The sequence below is a fragment of the Calypte anna genome, chromosome 3 (genome assembly GCF_003957555.1).
Source record: "Calypte anna isolate BGI_N300 chromosome 3, bCalAnn1_v1.p, whole genome shotgun sequence".
Classification (NCBI taxonomy): domain Eukaryota; kingdom Metazoa; phylum Chordata; class Aves; order Apodiformes; family Trochilidae; genus Calypte; species Calypte anna.
Genome location: NC_044246.1, coordinates 61,238,023 through 61,258,324, shown reverse-complemented (window position 1 = coordinate 61,258,324; position 20,302 = coordinate 61,238,023). Strand labels below are relative to the sequence as shown.

At 38.4% G+C, this 20,302-nt stretch overlaps 1 protein-coding gene across 1 annotated transcript in view; it reads left to right on the top strand.

Annotated features, from left to right (window-relative positions):
- The window catches only part of LAMA2 (laminin subunit alpha 2), a 352,582-nt gene that overhangs the window by 323,846 nt on the left and 8,434 nt on the right, over positions 1 to 20,302 (top strand). The window contains 8 exon segments of the mRNA XM_030447547.1: positions 429 to 440; positions 2,753 to 2,873; positions 5,119 to 5,337; positions 7,405 to 7,553; positions 10,427 to 10,603; positions 11,419 to 11,626; positions 16,155 to 16,267; positions 17,817 to 18,006. Of these exon segments, the coding sequence (XP_030303407.1) occupies positions 429 to 440; positions 2,753 to 2,873; positions 5,119 to 5,337; positions 7,405 to 7,553; positions 10,427 to 10,603; positions 11,419 to 11,626; positions 16,155 to 16,267; positions 17,817 to 18,006 (1,189 nt within the window).

Sequence of the window (20,302 nt, the reverse complement as noted above, 5' to 3'; positions counted from 1 at the left end):
CTGCAGCTATGATTCATCAGTCACCGGGGCAAGGTTAATGTTATGGTAAATTAGAATAAAAAATAGTGAAAGGGGGATTAGGGCAAAGCTGAGCTGCTGCAAACAATAGATGCTTTGGTACTTATGACTTTGTAATTTTCAGGTCAGGTCAGCTCTGCCAAATTCATTTACATGGTTTGCTTTTACTCACACCCAAGTGTAGCACCAAATTATAAAAGCTCTCTGATATATTAAGTTCTAAGATAGCTGTTTGTGAGGTAACTGTTAATAGTTTAAACACTGTAGATAGTGTTTACAGAAACTCACCAGCCGTTATGTATCATTTGTAAATTATGTATATCTGCTTCAACGTGAAATATGTTGAACCTTGCGAATAAGTATCATGTGCTATAATTAATTTTTTTTTCTTTCTTTCTCCCTCACCCTAGTACGAAAGCAAGGTAAAAATAATCAGATTACTTGCATGACTTGCATGTGTCTAGTAAGTACATGTTTGAAAGCAGAGGCAGCGTGTGGGCAGCATTTCCACCAGCTGTTACGCTAAAGCTGTTAATTGCTGCTCCTGCTGCAACAAGCAAAGCTGCTCCCAAGTGCTTAACACTGTCACGTTGCCTGCTGTGCACACACCTACACAAACAACTTTTATTTTCCTCACACAGCTGCTTACTTCAGCTGTTTGTTTATGACAGGGGAATGCCTCAGAGGCAGCGCTGTGGCAGTCTGGGTCACCACATTTGGTTCTGACCTCCAGGTAGCCGTGAGTCAGGTGAGGAGCCTGGCGCTCCAAGGCAGTGAGGGAGTTACTGAGGAGGGTACAAATGCAAAGGACAGGGGTTTTTTTTTGTGAAATATGCCATGTCTGAGTTAAAGAACAATGGGGAGGTCACTGGTTTCTGGCTGTTTCCAGTTTGCAACAATTAATTTTGCTTTGATATGTTCAGACATTATTTGTACTTTGCTATAATTGCAGCTTAATTCCTGTCTTAAATTTGAAAAACAAATTTTCCATTCATCATCCTGAGCCCTGCACCATCCTTCCCCTGCCCCTGAAATCCTGAGTAAGATGATTTCCTTGAAACTGATCCCAGCTTGGCAAAAAAAACCAAACATGCCTAGAATTTATGCAAAATATGAATGAACCTGGACCTTGTTTTCTGTTTTGGAATGGAACAGAGGAAAAGGAAGATCTTAGGGAAACATAATGCAAGTGTTTGATGTTACAAGGATTTAGAGTTCATACAGGTTGGGAATTGTAAGATAACAGCAGCTGCTTCTAATGGGACAGTACGAGGGCAGGAAGGGAGTAGGAACATGGATGATTTCTGGGTGGCAAAGACAGGAGACTATGGGCACTGCTGAGAATGACATGGTGAAACTATTCTGCTGATGGGAAGATGAGTCTATAAAGGAACTGGGGAAGAGCTAGGCAATCAAAAATTAAAGGTGACCGTGACTTCATGACTGCAAAAGAAACAGAATATGGGTTATATTAGTAAACTAGACGCTTACTTTCAGGGATGTCAATTTGCCAGAGAATATATGCACCATGCTTGCTAGAATGGATGTCATACTTTCACCATCAAAACATGCAGCTGAACAGTATCTGTGGTTTTATTTTGTAATTACTGTTCTTTGAAATATTTTGTTTTCTTCCAGAGAGCCAAAGTTTTAGGTTTTTTTCCCCACAATTTTGATGCCTTTTTTGTTTTCCAAACTCATTTGTCTTTCTTTGAGCTGTTCATATTATTCAGACATTCTATTAAACACTCAATGTGAGCAAATTTTAACTAGTGGCTTTTTTTCTTTTTGGATTTGCTCTCCATGTCATAAATGTCAAGTTTTTTTCTTAAGTGAAGGCTTTTCATCTTGCAAGCCTGATTCGGATATTGCCACCCGTTGTGGTCTCATGCTCATGTTCCCAAGCTTGGAAAATCATACTTTTTGCATTCAAGTGTGCTAGATTTGGTGTTACTTTCAGGGTTTTTCCCATTTCTTCTGACAACCAGCTGATAACCAAAGCCATAGAACTTTTGATTCTATTATAATATATTCCTGTCTCTGATGGAAAGTTAGGTTGTATAAAAAAACCCAAGTGCTGGGTTTGCCTGAGCAAGTTAAGTGTATTGCTGTATCACAAAAAACCATGTAGCAGTTTTGACAGCAAACATACTGGGGATATAAAACATATAGAAAACAAATGTCAGTCCACCTGGACATAAAGAATTCATGAAACATTTATTTTAAAAAAAAATTTTTTTTTGAGTCTTTGGCAAAGATTTTACCAAAAATGTTTGTCTGCTGCTGAAGTTCATCTTTCATTAGAAGGTTTCTTCTTATTCTTATGATTTCCTAGCTTGCATCTTGCTGCTTTGCCTAAGGAACAACTGCTTACTTATTTGATAACTCACTGCATTTAAACACCAAATGCATCAGCACTCCTTTACCAAGAAAAAGAAAAAAAATGGAAAAGAGGACAGTGTTCAACTGGAGATCAGATGAATCTCCTGCAACACCTTTGAGTGGTGCAAGGCAGAGTGATTACATGCTGATCTGTGAAAAAAGGCAAGATGTATGTGTGTATTTAAAACAAACAAACAAACAAACAAACAAACAAAATATACAAAACCAAACAAAACCCCACAACCATCTGGGCATCTGAAAGTGCATGTGTGTGTGGCTGGCTGACTGTGTTCTCTCTAAACACTGTGTTTGAAAATACATTGCACTTCTAAATTATTTTTTTTTTTTTTAGGCCTGAAGTGAACTTGAAGAAATATACAGGTTGCCTCAAAGAGATTGAAATTTCAAGGACACCTTATAATATATTGAGTAGTCCTGATTTTGTTGGTCTAACCAAAGGATGCACACTAGAGGTTAGTCTGAGTTCCCTGTATTTCAGTCTCAATGGGTGTAAACTGGTTTTTGATTTTGTGATGTAACATATTATGTGTATATTGAGACACATATAGGGGTTTAGCATGAGAATCAGAATGGTTAGGTTTAAGGAAAAGAAAGATGAATTAGTTTAATCAGCAAGTAAATCAGTTTTCCAGATCCCCACTTCTTGCACAGCATCCCTTAACAGTTTTGGGTTTTTTATCCCTAAAGAATAAGATTTTCTGAAATATTTACCGTGATTTAGTTTTGTTTAGCTGACTTAAATGGGAATGAGGACAGAATTAGGCACTGACAAAAACCTTAAAAAATTTTAATGCACATGAAATTCAAAGATTTTATTTATTTGGGGTTTTTTATCTGCTATTATAAAATCATTCACTACAGAAAACCTGAGATACTTTGTCAGTCACACTGTACCTGGGGGCAACTGAAGCAGTGTCACCTTCAGGATAGGAACTGTAGAACGTTTATAGTCACAAGCTGCCACTGAGCCAGAAAGTACATTTCTTACTGGTGACTAAGAATGTAAAGCATTGGTTTTGTTATTTTATCTTCAAATGCAGCTCAACACTGTATATTTCCAATTTTTTCCACTTCTAATCAAGAGGTTTTCAATGGATGTAGAATTGAAGGAATCTGATCCTAAGTTTAGGAGAGAATATAGTAATTTTATATGGAAAAAGAAGCCTAAAAAATTATTTCCAGTGATGTGTCTACCAACAAATAGTTTGTATTTTTTCCATGGAAATGTATGCTGCTTAAGATAGTTTTTCAAGCAGATAAGGATCTAGAGTTCCATATCAATACCGCTGCAGCAGATCCCAGTAGTTGTTAACCTGATGCTTTCCAAACACATATCTACAAAACATTGAAAATTTCCTTTGAATGCTGTCTGGAACTTGGCCAGGCCAAAATAAAGATGAGTGCTCTCTTTTACTGTGTTTTTCACTTGTACCTCTGGCCTTCATCAGAGCAAAAGGAACACAACAGTAGGACATGCAGATTATTGTACTAAAGGGATCTGTCATGAGATGGCCAATTTTAAATTTTCAGGTTTGTGATAAAGCTAAACTGTAAACACTCAGCTTTCTAAAATATAAGCTTACAAGGTTGGATTTGGCAAATTTTTTTTACCAGTAGTTCTTTGTTTCATTTATTGTAGATGTTTTTCTGAATAGGAAAGGATAATTGTTCTCATTTTCTTTTGTTGCTATGAAACTGTGGAAGTACTTTGTTTTTTGCGTTATTTTGTAATTCTTGAGTTTTCAGAGTATGAAATCCAATTAAATTTACCATTTGGGGGGGGGGGAATGAAATGAATAAAATATTCTAATTGTACAAAACAGTATATATAGGGTAATTCAGAACAACATAACTAAAATATAAAAGATAAATGCTAGGTATTTACTCGGTTATTTAAGTGCCCTCAGGTTCCAGAGAAAGGTGACCATCATCAGCAATTTTATCTGGCATAATCTATTATTTCTAGATCTGAAAACAGTTCTACTGTACTGAAAAAAATGGTGAGTGACTTCAGAAGTCACTGTTTCTACAGACTTGTCTTCCTCAGCTGGGAAAGTACAGGAATTGGCAGCACTTAGAGAAAATCTTCAAGAGTATTCACTGATTTACTATGTGAGGACATGCTCTACTCTTTAAATAGTGTTAATGGCCAAGTGTCCAAAGAGCTGGGATATGTGTGATTGCTACATTTATGGGCCTGAATCACCAAGAAAGCAGTGGGTGCTTAGTGAAACAATAATGATGAAGCAATAATGACTGATTAATGGAAAATATTTCCTGGGCATTTTTGACATTTAATAGAGTCTTTTATGGTAATATTGCCTGTTGTTTTCTAGTGTATTGCTTTAAAAGCAAAATCTCACTGTATTAACTCAATGGAAAACACCCATATAAAAAACACCTTTGAGAGGTTATTTTTAATACAAGATGATATACCAAAATAAGATGGGAACCTTGTTTTCATGTAAGACAGGAATCCAGAAATACTCTAATGATGCCAGATGTAAACAGGTAAATTAGTGTTTGCACAACACCTTGAGAAGTAAATTGCTGAAATAGTGTTTATTATTACTTTCCATCTCTTCACACTAGTAATGTTTGTGTAGTTTATTATTTCACTAAGACATTTTTCTGCATGTTAATACTCTTGCTTTTAATCCATTTTTAATGAATTTTTCTGTCCTCTTCTTCCTACAGAACATTTACACAGTCAGCTTCCCCAAGCCAGGCTTTGTGGAACTGCAGCCTGTCTCCTTTGACATAGGCACTGAAATCAACCTCTCCTTCAGCACCAAGAATGAGTCTGGGATCATCTTGTTTGGCACAAGTGGCACAGTTGTTCCCCCCAGGAGAAGGCGCCGAAACTCTGGAGGGAAAGCTTCTCCTCAGAGGAGAAAGCGCAGACAGACAGGACAGGTAGGAGGAACCGAGCAAAATATAGAGAGCACCCAAAATCTGGCTGAACTTCTTCCACTTGGTTTGTTTCAAGACACTGTCAGATGTTGAGTTAAAATTTAGTGCTTGGAAAACAATTATTTCTAATGGTATATTTATCTGATGGAGAATCTGATAGAGGCTCTCTTACATTTACAGTAAGGCATCCACTGCTTGTTGCTAAACAGCAACCATATCCTGTTCTTCACTCATTCTGAGGACTACTTATGCACTATTAAGCATCTCACTTTGCTGTTCAGGCAGACATAAATGAGGTTCAATCATTCTTTTTCCTTGAGAACAAACCAAGCAAAAAAAAGCATAAGTCTACTTATGCTATTCAGGGCTTGATGCCTTTAAGTCTTGTAACAGCAAAAATCAGAGTTGTAGGTTAGAAGCCGGGTCCTGCACTTTGGCCACAACAACCCCATGCAGCCCTACAGGCTGGGGACAGAGTGGTTGGAGAGCAGCCAGACAGAGAGGGACCTGGGAGTTTGGATTAACAGGAAGCTGAACATGAGCCAGCAGTGTGCCCAGGTAGCCAAGAAGGCCAATGGCATCCTGGCCTGGATCAGGAACAGTGTGGCCAGCAGGTCCAGGGAAGGGATTCTGCCCCTGTACTCAGCCCTGGTGAGGCCACACCTCAAGTCCTGTGTCCAGTTCTGGGCCCCTCAGTTCAGGAAGGATATCGAGGTCCTGGAGCGGGTCTAAAGGAGGGTAAACAGGCTGGTGAAGGGACTCGAGCACAGATCCTATGAGGAGAGGCTGAGGGAGCTGGGGGTGTTCAGCCTGGAGAAGAGGAAGCTCAGGGGAGACCTCATCACTCTCTACAACTCCCTGAAAGGAGGGTGTAGCCAGGAGGGGGTTGGTCTCTTTTCCCAGGCAACTCTCAGCAAGACAAGAGGGCATGGTCTTAAGTTGTGCCAGGGGAGGTTTAGGTTGGACATTAGAAAGAATTTCTTTACTGAGAGGGTGATCAGGCATTGGAATGGGCTGCCCAGGGAAGTGGTGGATTCTCCGTCCCTAGAGATATTTAAAAAGAGACTGGATGTGGCACTCAGTGCCATGGTCTGGTAACTGCAGCAGTAGTGGGTCAAGGGTTGGACTTGATGATCTCTGAGGTCCCTTTCAACCCAGTCAATTCTATGATTCTATGATTTGGGATCACTGCTGCAGGATATAACATTTAAAGACTTCTCCAACATCTCCTTCTCCCCCATAAATTACATGTCTGCCGTATAAATCATTACTGAGAAAGAAGAATCGACTCAGATTGTCCAGAGGAAGTAGCTACATAGTCCAAATGACTAACTGGTAAAAGTTTGGTCAAATTTTCATTAATTAAAAATCTCATAGACAGAAAAACTACATCAGAGATAAACAGAGTATTTTGGTGCTTTCTTTGTTCAGGACTTCTGGGAAGTGATATTTCCTTATTCTACTTCCTGCCTGTTCTGGAAAAGACTTCTCAGTGACCTGGAGAAACACACTCCAGGGAAAACACTTTGTAATGGCTCTCTGACATGACACTAACTTCAGGGTAGGGAATCTTTTATCGCTACCCAGCTCTTCAGGTCACAGAAGTGGGTATGACACTCATTGCTATAGTAACTGGAGGTTAGTGAAATCCACTACAGCGTGATATTGGTTGCTAGAGTAACTACTAGCATGATTTGCCAGCCCTCCAAATGCAGAACTCACGCTGAGATCAATGCTATTCAGGGCTTGATGCCTTTAAGGCAAGTCTTGTAACAGCAAAAATCAGAGTTGTAGGTTAGAAGTCTCCATCCTTAGCTGCAAATAGGTATGCAGAGAGTCAAATCTTTTGATGTGGCATTGTGACATGACCTCATTTTACCCATTCCTCATTATAAAAATGCAAGAGAGTCTGAGTATAGCAGCAGCAGAACTGAAACTACACTATCTTTACCATAGTGAGCAAAATAAAAACCTCTGTAAGAAAACAAAATATACACACTCATGTAAAACTAAGTGAAATAATTTATTACCAGTTGTAACTTACCTTCTCAAAAATTATATACATTGCAGGCCTACTATGCAGTGTTCCTGAACAGAGGTCTACTAGAAGTGCACATCTCCAGTGGGATACGGGATCCCCATAGAATCACCATCAGACCAGAGGCTGGAGAGTTTCATGATGGCAGACCACACTCCATCCGGATAGAAAGAGCTAAAGGGTAATGGATACCTACAAGTGCTACAGACCACACAGCCCAGCTAATTTAAAAAAAAAAAAATCTGTGTACCAATGCCATTAGCAGTCCATATAGATGCAAACATTTCGTGTAATTCTTTCTTTATCCAAAAGTTTTTAGGAGTTAGTTTCTGACATTGCTGCTTATTCTGCAGAGCTAGGTTTACATGCTTTCATAGGCTCTCAGTCTGTTTCTCCACAGACCTGCATTTGTCTGAACTGGCATCTTTAACCTTCTAGTACTTGGCAAATATATCTTATTGATTGAATCTGTGGATGAGAAATATTGCTGTGGTGCAGTAAATAACTTTTTCAAGAAATGTGGACAAAGACCTTTTTCAAGGTATATGAACAGCAACAGTACAACAGCCTGTAGCCTTTTTGAGGTGCCATGCCCTGGTGTATATGCATGGGGTTTTGTTAGTGCCCTGCTAAATATGGTAAAACAATGAAGACACACAGTTCCAGCTAAATGGCAGTCATTGCTGGAAAGCCATTACAGACATTCTCACACCATGATGTTTTAAACAAAATTTCACTTAGATTCCTTTGCCTTTTCTCAAACATTGTGAAAAATGCTAATTACACTTCGCTATTCAGAAACTGATTAGAAACAGCACCACTGTAATGTGTAGGACTCAGACAGTCAGTATTATTCATGCCCTGGAATAGCTGTTGTTCCAAGAAGGATTTGTTGTGAACAATTGGACATACAAATCTGTACATACTGTACAGAAATTCAGTAGATTAGTGCATTGTGTGTAATGCTGTTGTTTTGCTGATTGAGGATGGTAAGGAAACTTGGACACCAGAGTGAAAAGAATAGATGTGTTTTACTGGTGATAATTGAATAATACAACCAAATAAGAAAAATACAGAACAAAGTACCTACAGCAGATAGATAGATAGATAGAAAATATGCAGGGTAATGTATCAAATCCAAGAAAGGACAGTTATTAAGAGAGTTACATCACCACTTGCATACGTTACCATCATCCTCAGTCACTGGGGAGCCCTTCCCGGCAAATAGGAAAATCCTATATGGTGCATCCACCCAGAGGTGAGGCATCCAAAGTTGCTGCAAGAGGGTTCACACTTATATATTTAAAAAAAGCCAGCAAGTCAGGGTGACTTTGCATATTACACTATGAAGAAACATCTGGTTCATCTCCTGACCAACTATGACCAGGACTGTGCCAGAGTCCAGGGTATGGTTAGCAGGGTTTCTTTAACATCCTCGCTTTCCAAGCATCAAGTCAATTATTTTTAATAAATGGTGGTTTTAATGATTAGTACAAGGATGCAATGTCTATTATTCTTTATATACAAGGACACAATCTCAATAATTTTTGCTATTTCCATACAAGGCCACTCTCACCTGGGCCCATTGTCCAAGCCTTATGCAAGCCTTATGCAAGCACAAGATTCATCTATAGGTCAACGCTGGCTTGGGCCCATTGTCCAAGCCTTAGCACTACAGCTGTTTTGATTTGTTTTAAAAAAAGAAAAAATCAGAAGCATGGTGGAAATTCAGTCTGGTGGAAGTTGTAGTATTGTTCCAAAATATACATCATCTAGTCCCTGCTTCCTCCAGCCCTTTGAAAAATCAATCACTTTCTTACTCTACAGCTTTCTAGACTAGATCAATTCATCCTAAATCATGAGGAAACTGGAAAATTTGCATATTACTAATTCAGGTGATTAAGTCACTATCTAGGACTTCTGTAAATAACAATGCCAAGCATTTTACATATGAAAACTAGCCTCTTATCAATAAACACTTTCGACATTCAGTTGCTAACAATTGTAGTTATTGTTAAAAAGAATACTGAGGTTCAATGAAGTTGAAAGTCAGGTTATTTAACACAAACTGATTCTGGTATGTAGTAAGGATGTTCAGTTATTCTGGAAAATCAAACTATTTACTTACAGATACTCAGCTAAATTTAGTTAAAAGTACTTTAACAGTCAGGTCCTCATGTTTAGTATGACTGTAACATATTTGAAATAAAAACTACACTTCATCAATCATATCCGTTTACCAGAGACATATATATATATCTCTTTTTTCTGGTCCTGATTCTCTCCTGGGTAAATTCTATTAAGTATATCTTCACCTCTTTGCTCTTTTTTTCCTTTCCATGCCTTGGCAATCAGTTGTGCTGTGCTTCAGAAGGCCTCTACCTTTCCTCTTTTCAATCAGTGTCTTCCATAGGACTGCTTTGTCTTTAACTTTTAGCATGTGCATTACCCATGAGAATGAATTACAGCATTTGAATCAGTGAGCTGACTTTATCCTCTCGTGTCCCACACACTGAATGATCAGCAGTTCTCTCTTCTGTCTACCCTACAAAAAAAGCTACCAGATCTTTTAAAAAGTCTACAGTCTGTGTCTATGATTGATTCTGCAATCAGAGCAGTCTGTAGCGGTGTTTGTCCCCCAGCAAGAGGATAATAATTTGTACAAACTAGGAAATAGGGAGCCCAAATACAACGTGACCCCATACTGTTCCCATCCTGCTGAGCACTAGATGATGATACTTCTACTGCAGTACAGCAGTCTGGGCTTTTACCAGGTCAGTGTTGTCACACTACAAACTGCTTCTTCCTATTTAACCAGGGACTGGTGTCATTGCCTCTCTGCAGCACAGCCTTGTCAAGCTCTGTCAGAGAACTACCAAGGAAGCTTAGCTGTAGCTGTAAACCTTCTAGTGGTTAATATGCACTTAAAGTGAGACTCTGATTACATTTTTTGGGTTGCTCAGTGCTATAGCTATTGTGGGAATACATGGGGATGGAAAGTGGTGATAACCAGAGTAAAATATGTATTTCTTTGCTTTCAAATCTTTTTCATAGGATGTTCACTGTTCAGGTAGATGAAGACAAAGGCCAGACTCAGAGACTGCCAACAGACCAGCCCATCTCTGTTAGAAAGCTATTTGTGGGGGGAACTTCTTCTCAGTTTCAGACTGCACCTCTCAGAAACATTCCACCATTTGAGGGCTGTATTTGGAATCTTGTCATTAATGCCACGTAAGTCTCACTGAGAACAACAAATTTCCAGTTAATGAAGCATGGTTAACTACCTTGGCTGTTAAAGGATACTTCATTGTTGCAAGAAATCATGCAAGACCTAGAATATGGTCTGTTTTCATAGTATGCCCTTCCTTCTTTTTTTTTTTTTCTGCAGCATGTGCTTCATATGCTATGCAATAATGAACTGTTTTACAGACAAGATAGCACTTATTTATCCATAGAATCAGAGAAATTCAACAGTAATAAAACTTTCCTTAGTCATAGGTATTTATGGTATCTATAACACTATGTTAAGTAAGGTTGATCTCCAACAGTATACAAATTCTGAGAACTACCACATGAATTAATTTGCTTTGTGGAAAGTGCATGCTGCAGTAACCTGGAAGGAGCATTAAAGTAAAAGAAAGGGAATGGTGAATAAAGTAAAACCTCTATAGAAAGTTCCCATCTAAATTTTATTTTCACATAACTGAAATAACAAAATTGAGATCTCATCACCTCACATTATGTCAGTGTACATCATAGAGAGAGGAACTTCTCAATTTGGTTCAGCCTTCCTAGGCAGGTAAAACTTTCCAAAGAGGATGCCTGTCTCTCTCCCGTTACTATAGGAGGGAAAGCTAGATTAGATGTGTGACTATCACATCTGATTGAAGTATTCCACTTGTGTACTTAAAATAGATGGGATGAACACTGGTTCTTGTGTCCTGTGAAGTGGAATTACACTGCAGTATATGGCCAGTCTTTTTAAATGTGTGGTAAAAAGGCAGAGAAACTAATAACAGACATTGATTTTTTGTGTGTCTTCTTAGACCCATGGACTTTGCTCAACCTGTGTCCTTCGAAAATGCAGATATTGGGAGATGTCCCTCTCTAGAACCAGAGATTAGGCCATCTGAGGATGAAGATAAACCAATCCCTTCCGCAGTCCTCGTCCAACCTGAACTAGACACTAATGGGGAGAAAGAAAGGCCAAGAATTCCTCCAGCTTCTCCACCACCGTCTCTACCTTCAACACTTGTAAGTATAGCTCACTTCACTCAACTAAAGTTTAAAAAGTCTCTTCGAAAGCAAAACTGAAAAGCTAGCCTTCAAGAGTAATTAATTTGCCACAAAAATAGTAGCAATTCATAATGGTATTGTAAATGGAACACCTCGTTGCAGGTCAGTAAAACCTGTGGATAATGGAAATCTGATTGATGTTATTTGTTTGGATCATCACAGCAGTAAATTAAAAAAAAATACAGCAACAGAATTTGCTTTGGCTTGCATGCTTATCCCTAAACCCTTGCATTTCAGGATGTAAGTCGAGCAATATCTGGTCAGGGTTGGAAATAAAATTTTCCTATTGTAAACCCATATCTTTATGCCACATCAGCTACAGGATGAAGAAACAGGTAGACTAGATGTCTCTTTTTTCTGGGAACTCCTCCACTGCTATTTTATACTATTAGTCAGGAGTCTTACAAACTTAGGAACTGAAGCCTCAGTCACTGCTAAACTGATCTCAGCTGTTGTTGCCAGAAATCTGAAATAGCTAGATAGCAGCAAGCAGTCTTACACAATGAAATTTATAATTCTTCTGTCACAAGTGTAGCTGTTTTATAAGTTGATGCAACATTTTATTGTTCAGAAAATACAGATTGAGATATCTCAATATTAAATTGAATTATATAGAACCCACAGGTTTATGCAGAATAGGGTTCAGTATGGGTGAGGTTTCCAAACAGTGTGAAAAGACTGCACATTTCTGAGTTCTGAGCCTATTTACACTACCATAATAAGACACTTTTGAGAAGATAACAACCAGAATATTTAACTTCCCTTTTTATATCAAATACAAAAGAATTCATAATTCAGCAGTTTTTCCCAGATAGGTTTCGTAAGTTCTTTTAAACATTTTGGGAGCAGTCCCATGCTGGGTCAGATTTAATCTTAATTCCTGTTTCACATCTCTTCAGTGACAAAATGTTACAGAACACTGAGTCTGTTTGTATTTGATTTTTCTGTGTGATCCAGAGATTAAGATTATCAATGAATTGCATGAAATCAAAATAATAAATAAAAGAAATTAAAAGTTGAGATTTTCAGTGAGTCAGTTGGCTGCAGTTAAAGACAAAGGAACTTATATTCATGGCTGCAGTCACTCCTTGTTACCTGACTTGTTTTCAGAATTCATATCTGTTTTTCCTTTGTAGGATTTCTAACATTTTCCTAAAAATAAAAATATTAAAAGTACAAAAATTAGGCCAAAACCCCTAGCTTGTAAAGGTTTATTTTATATTTGAGATTCATGGCCACCTTCATTGGGCAGGCACATATGGCACAGCTTTATCTAGAAGGACCTGTCAGGAACTACTGAAATCTCCATGGCACCCTCAGCCATGGGTGTAACTGGGAATGGGCAAACAACACCTTAGCTATTACCTGACCCCGAGCCCCAGACTTATGTATCTATGCCTTTTAATACTCTAGGGCAGCAGTTTTGATTCATTCCCACAAGGTGGAGTAGTTGTAACACGAGGGCTCCGATGCATCTTTTTGTTTGATATTGAAAGTATAGTGAGGCTACCATAGAAGATAATGCAAGAGGCACCAAGGTAAAAAGGGTTATCCAGTTTAATGCTCATTTTTGTGAAATAGTGTTGTCATATTATTTCCTGGTCAGCATTAGAAAAAAAAATACAAAATCCACACAAGCTCATGAGAGAGCAAGTGCCCACTTTCTAAGACTGTAAGTGCCAACTTCTAAGTAGAAAAACTGAGAGGAGTAGATCTACTCATTAATACCAGAAACTATTCCCATTTTAATTATGGGTGAGGTTTTTTTTGTCATATACCTAGAGCCATAATAACTTGAAAGAGGAGACTGAAATAAAAAAAACACCGTTACTCCACTTTCTCTCTTGGAGACATAATGAAACCATTTTAGTACTCTGAAAGCTTGAAAGTATGTTCATAGAATCATAGTAGGCTCAAAAAAGGTATCTGTTCTACTCAAGTCCTTTTAGGATCATTTTATCTCTGTCATCCATCTACATGTAAAAGGGGAGGGCTGAGGAAGCTGGGATTGTTCAGTCTGGAGAAGAGGAGGCTGAGAGGAGGCCTTATGCTCTCTTCAACTACCTCAAAGGAGGTTGGAGTGAGGAGGGAAATAAGCAGCCTTTTCTCCTTCGTGGACTATGACAGGACCAGAGGAAATGGATGCAAGCTACACCAGAGGGGGTTTAGGGTCGATGTTAGGAAACATTTTTTCTCTGAAAGGGTTGTCAGACATTGGAATAATCTGTCCAGGACAGTGGTGGACTCACCAAATCTGAAGGTATATAAACAGCATGTGGACCTAGTCCTTAGGGACATGGTTTAGTGGTGAACTTACACTGTTGGCCAAAGGTTGGACTGGATGATCTTGAAGGTCTCCTCCAACCAAAGACATTCTGTGATTCTATTTATTCTCAAATGAAAACAACTTACTAAAGGCAACACAAGATCTAGAAGTAGGACAGTTAGGAGATACACTGCTTCCCGGTCTGCTGCTGCTGCTTGCTACAGACGCCAAAATATTTCTCAGCATTGGATAACTGCTGCTTCTGCCTCATGTTATTCACTGCTTCTCAGGATTCGTTTGCCACTGAAATGAAGAGTGCCAGCATTACTTCTGCATTTGACTCCATGACGGTACCTTCCACTATTTTTCCATGCTGTACTAACACTATTCCGTAAACTGTGGGGACTGCTTCAGCTGTGCTCCTTTTCCACTAATTATTTTTGTAATTTCTAATACATTGTTGTTTGACAAGAATGTGTGACAGTCCACCAATGAAAATGAAGAACAGAAAAGACTACTGGTGGGTTTGCTCCAACTACAAACATTATGATGTGTTTGACACTCTTCCCTACTCTTTGCCCTTCTTTACAGTCCTTCTGAAGGGATGAAATAAATCTGCAGTGTCTGCTGATTCTATTCTTCTAGTGTCTGATGCTGCTGTTCTCATATTTCACTTTCTTCAAATTTTAAGAAGCCCAAATGCTATTGAAAGCATTACATAAATATTAATATTGTTATTATAACTATCATCATTATCATTATCATCTTTTTTTTTAACTTCTAGATAAACCTGTAAAGCTTAAAATAATTAGTAACTTTACCCACCATTATTGGAATATGATTTATTTTTTCTATTTGGTGATCTCTGGAAGACTGCTATCACACATGCATACTGTTCTTTGGTCCTGTTGCATTTTCCCCTTTTTTTCCTTCATTGCATATTGATGTGTACATGTCATAATGCATGGTGTTCTACCTTATCATATTCATACCAGAACATTCATTGTGGGAAACCAATTTTTAGAAGTGTGATGATTTTTGTGGTATGAGAGGAAAAGCTACAACACTACTGAAAAACAGAAGGGGAAAGAAATTTGCAGCTGAAATCCCAGTGCCTGATGAATCACTCATGACATTTTCCAAATGTTTCACAGAAAGAACTCTTTGTCAGCGAAGCACCACACCTTGTGCTTTGCAGGTCCCTGCTGCATCAAGGCTCAAATAAGAGACTGTCGACAGACGATTCAGAATGATACCAGCCACAGTACTTAAAAACAGAGCTGGCAGATATCAAAGTTTGTTTTTTTCCCAGTGGTATTGTCCTGATATTGTGTTGTGTTAGATCCTTTGAGTAGTTGCTTCACAATACTCTCACTGGGAGGCAAAAGCAGGACATGAATAGTTGCTGATAATTACTACGGTCTTGCATTGCCCCAGGCACCCCTATACAAGAGCTTTAGGGCTAGTGTTCAAAAAGACCTGGTGAAATTAAAAAGAAAAAATTATACTGGGCAGAAGATATTTTACCATCCATTGTTGCACCACTTAAAGATTAATGGAAATGGAACAGACAAGAGTTTCTTTCTTTAACCCCCAGGTAATGTGATGCATCAGACAGCTCTGGGGGTTTAACAATTGTTACTTCTATCCATCAGTTATCCAGCTTCCCTTATTACTTGGAGTGGCCTTTCCACAGCACCAGAAGAAATAACAGCACATTAAACAAAGAATATAAAGAAGTAAAATGGAGGAACTGTTGAAAGGTGCAGGATCTGAAACTGCTTTTAACTTGTTATTTTTAAGGTGACTAGATTGCAGGTCAGCTCAAAGCATCCCTTTAAAACTTAAGTCTTGCTTCATTTCTGCAAGAGGGCATTCTACTGTGTAAAACTCAGCTATGTGAGCTAAGAGTTCCTGGAAATCACTTAAGGCTCTTGTAAATGTCCATTGGTGGCACAAAAGCAGCAATGTTCATTACTTTTATTTGCTTTTACAACCAGCTTAACGCACTCTGCCTTTACACCAAGTTCCTGTCAAATTGGCTTGTAACTTCAGCTGGTGTGATGAGACATCAAGAGACTGAAAAATTGCAGGGCCAGTGTCCAGTGTCAGGAATAGGTGTAATATCCTAACTCCAGAGCAGCTGGAAGACATCCAGCATGTTCACTGCTGCGATAGATACAGCATATAAAGTTTGTGTGTTTGCTGTATATTTTGCAGGATTCCTGTGCTGCTGACACAGAACCAGCCATTTTGGAAGGTGGCAAGCAATTTGGTCTTTCGAGGAACAGCCACATTGCAGTTGCATTTGATGACACCAAAGTGAAAAACAGGTATACTGTTTATTTCAGCAATGACTTTTGATGGAATAATGTCAAAATATGCCCCTCCTAGTAGTCTCAAAATCACCCTCCAAAATCATGGGTATAATCTAAAAAAAAATTGTCTTCCATAGCTAATTTATTTTCATTATCAAAAACATAAAAAGCATTACAGCATGAAATCTAGGCAATTAAGTGCACACCTCTCATAAAAACTTAGTTTACTTCTTTGTAAAGGTTTGGGCACATACAGATCCCAGACTGATTTGCAGAAAAACAAACCGAAGAATGGTACCGGGTCATGCAACTGAGGTCAGAGGTTGCTTTTTTAGAAGAAAGTTTCTTTGTTCATTAAGTTGATAACTTCTTGTAATAAGGACACCTTTTTTACCATTATTCAGATAGAATTTTACCAATATTCAGATATTTACCATTATTCAGAAGATCACTCTTGCACAGTAAATGGGTAAAATGAGATTGTGCCCTCCCAAAGTATAACAATATGTTGATATGCAAAAGAAATTCCAAGAACTAATTATAAAAATGCAGCTGTTGTCAATGGATTTGTGAAGCTATAACCTATTATTTTCTGTGATGGTACATGATTATAAACAAATATACAGTGTACCATCACAAAGCATTTTGGTGCCTTACAGTTTACAAATCTGTCAGCCTCACACTTACTTTTTGTCTATAAAGATGCGGGAGTGCAGCACAGTACATATTTTCACATATGTTAATTTTAGAAAACTAGGAAAATAATTAAAAGAAACACATAATCCTTCATTCCTTACATGTGTTCTTTTCAAATAAGAATCCAGGCCTGATTCTTTTCATGCAATGATTTTTCACTTTTATATTATCAATTAATTTGAGGTACTTAAATTGCAGCTCAACTTGGGCTAAGTTAGTGACGTGTGCTGCTAGTACAACCTTAATATCTAGATAACCTAAATAATTTCTTCCCAGGTTCTTTGCTGTGGAGGAGGTTTTTGGCATTCCCATTCTACCATTCAGTCCTAGGGGTCAGTGGTTTTCACAAGACCCCTCAGGCTCCCATTCTCAGTTGGGAGAAATCAAAATAACTGTTTTGTACACAGATTGTAAACTCTCCTCTGCATCTGCAGAAGTTTTTCAACCTGTCTTCAGGCAATACAGCTCACTAGAAACTCAACATTTGCCAGCTGTCACTACAGCTCGCTCTTTGTGAGTGTGGATGACAGATACCACTGCTGGAATTTTAGAAGCACTGGGATTTTCTAGCAACTACAGCTGCAGCTGAGAATTGTATCTTGAAATTATATGCCTAGTTTGTACTTTTTGTGTTTCCACAGCAAAGGGACTAATGAACATTCACATGTCAGGGATCAGACACACAAGTGAAATGCAATTCATGTATAATCAAATTATTTTTCTTAAACCCTGATGGACAAGTAAAACAAGCCACCAAACATAAAGGTTTGTTAGAGGAACAAAAAAAGCAAAGAAGATAAAATCGCCTACTGCCTGACTCGGAATATCTTTTACTTTGTTTCTGTTTTCCTGTTTATTTGATTTTCAGACTTACAATTGAATTTGAAGTCAGAACAACAGCTGAATCTGGCTTGCTGTTTTATATGGCCCGCATCAACCATGCTGATTTCGCTACAGTTCAGATAAAGAATGGACTGCCTTACTTCAGCTATGATCTGGGGAGTGGAGACACGAACACAATGATTCCCAGCAAAATAAATGATGGCCAGTGGCACAAGGTATAATTGTCACTAATGCTAAATTATTCTTTCTAATGCCAAGAGTGACCTTTGTTTTGCCTTAAGATATTTGCAAGATGTAGTCTACACATGCTAAACTTAAATATACAGCTAGGGATTTCTGTAGCCTGCAATATTTGTGCTTTCAGATGCCCTGCTGAATGAACCGTACATACTCTGGTAACAAAATTGTAGTGCTGGTTTTTGAAATTTGTCCTTCAAGAAACAGACAATTCTTGATATATTCTGAATATGTCCTACATATAGTAAGGAGCTCCAAAAAATGTTGCATCTTGCCTTATAGGGCCCAAGTGAGCCTAAGCTCTTCATGATTAAATACATTTTTAAAGCCAGTTGTTTCTTAATTAACAATGTCACTTTACAACCATAATGCTAAGAACAAAGAAATGGGGGGAGGGGGAGTTAGAAATACTCTAAGTGAATCTTTCCTGCATTATTCATTCAATTCATTAGAGTATAAGTTTGCTATTCATGGATGTATTTGGCAGCCCCTTATGTGACTTCATGAGGGGAAACCTTTCTATACAATGCCTGTGGCTTTTAGATGGAAAATGAGCAAAGGAATAATACTGCAACCATGAAGTTTTGTGTTTACTGGGCCAAAGACAACAGATTCAGTATATTCATTTGGTAACATTCTTGATTGCACCGGTAAAGATACAGAAGGAAAGAATGCATGTGATCATGTATTCAAATTATATGCTATGAGAGACATTTTATTTTGGAGAGCTACTTGAATAGTCAGCATCCATATCACTATCACCAAATGAAAAAAAATGTAATTGTGTTCTCTGTTATGCATGAATTTGTTCTATCACACCCTCTTTGCAGTCACCGTTAATCCCTCTTTACTTCACTCCTGCCCTCTTCCATAAAAATTTTATATTCTCTAGATTCTTACTCATCAATCTTTGGATGATAGCAAATGCTAACCACGTTATTTCATGAGGGGAAGTTATACTTATCTGTTTTACATAATGCCTTACTGACCGTAGACTAGGGCCTCTTTCTTCTAGACACTATAGATACAGAAACAAGATATTTTTTTCTTCTATTTTAGCCATTTTCTGTATACTCTAAAAGAATTATCTCTACATATATTCTTAGAGCAAGACTATGTTTTTGGGCATGCAGATTGGCACTCTGCAAGAGAGGGAGCCTTGTATAGACCCCATTATTGTAGGAGAGAATGGAGGCAAAATCCAAAGGCACGGTTCCCAAAAAAGCACAAGAAAGTCCCATTCTTGGAGGAGAAAAAGGGCAACCCCTATGAAAAGGAGACCAGTGTCTCTAAGAAGGCAGAAGATTCTCCTTAAAATATTCTGAAATGGTTTAGGTGAAACAGGTCCATCAGGCCTACACAAGCCACATCATGCTGCTGCTTTCTCTTTAAGTCATCTGTAGACTGCTTATTCACAGATCCTCTCTGACCAAGTCATTCTTCTGCCCAGATTGAACTTGTCCATCTCAAATTTACAGCTGTCTGGTAAAGCCAAGCTGAGTCACCTTAAGGGCACCCTTTGTCAGTGTTCAGTCGTTCCTGCTACATGACAGATGTGCAACACACTGAGCAGAAGCATCCATGTTAAAGAAAAATCAAATTAAAATGCTGTTTCTCTTTTCTACTCTGGTGAGCTAGACACTGTTGTATGAGAAATCTGCTAATGTGCAGGTTGCATTTTATATTTTATCCCAGACCCATTATTATACCAATTTGTAGAGAGTTCAGTATAAACATTTAGAAAGAAATTGGCCCATGGTTGCTGGGGTAGAATTTCCTTAACTCTTCAGCAACGCTCTGAAAAGGTTCCAGGAGACCTTATAGTAGCCTTCCAGTATCTGGAGAGATCCTACAAGAAAGCTGGGGAGAGACTTTTTACAAGGGCATGTAGTGACAGTACAAGGGGTAATACTTTTAAGATGGAAGAGGGTAGATTGAGGTTAGACATTAGGAAGAAATTACTTAGTGTGAGAGTGGTCAGACACTGGAAATGATTACTCGGGGCAGATGTGGGTGCCCCCTTCCAAGTGTTCAAGGACAGGTTGGATGGGGCTTTGAGCAACCTGATATAGTGGGGGGTGTCCCTGCCCACAGCAGGGGGGTTGGAACTAGGTGGTGTTTAAGGTCTCTTCTAACCTGAATCATTGCCCATTTGTCTGAATAGAAGCCACAATATGAACAGAACATAGTTATTATTATATTTACTTCAACATGAGCTATGATCTGATACATGTCCAAACTACTGGAATCATGAGCTCAATATTGTCTGCAAAG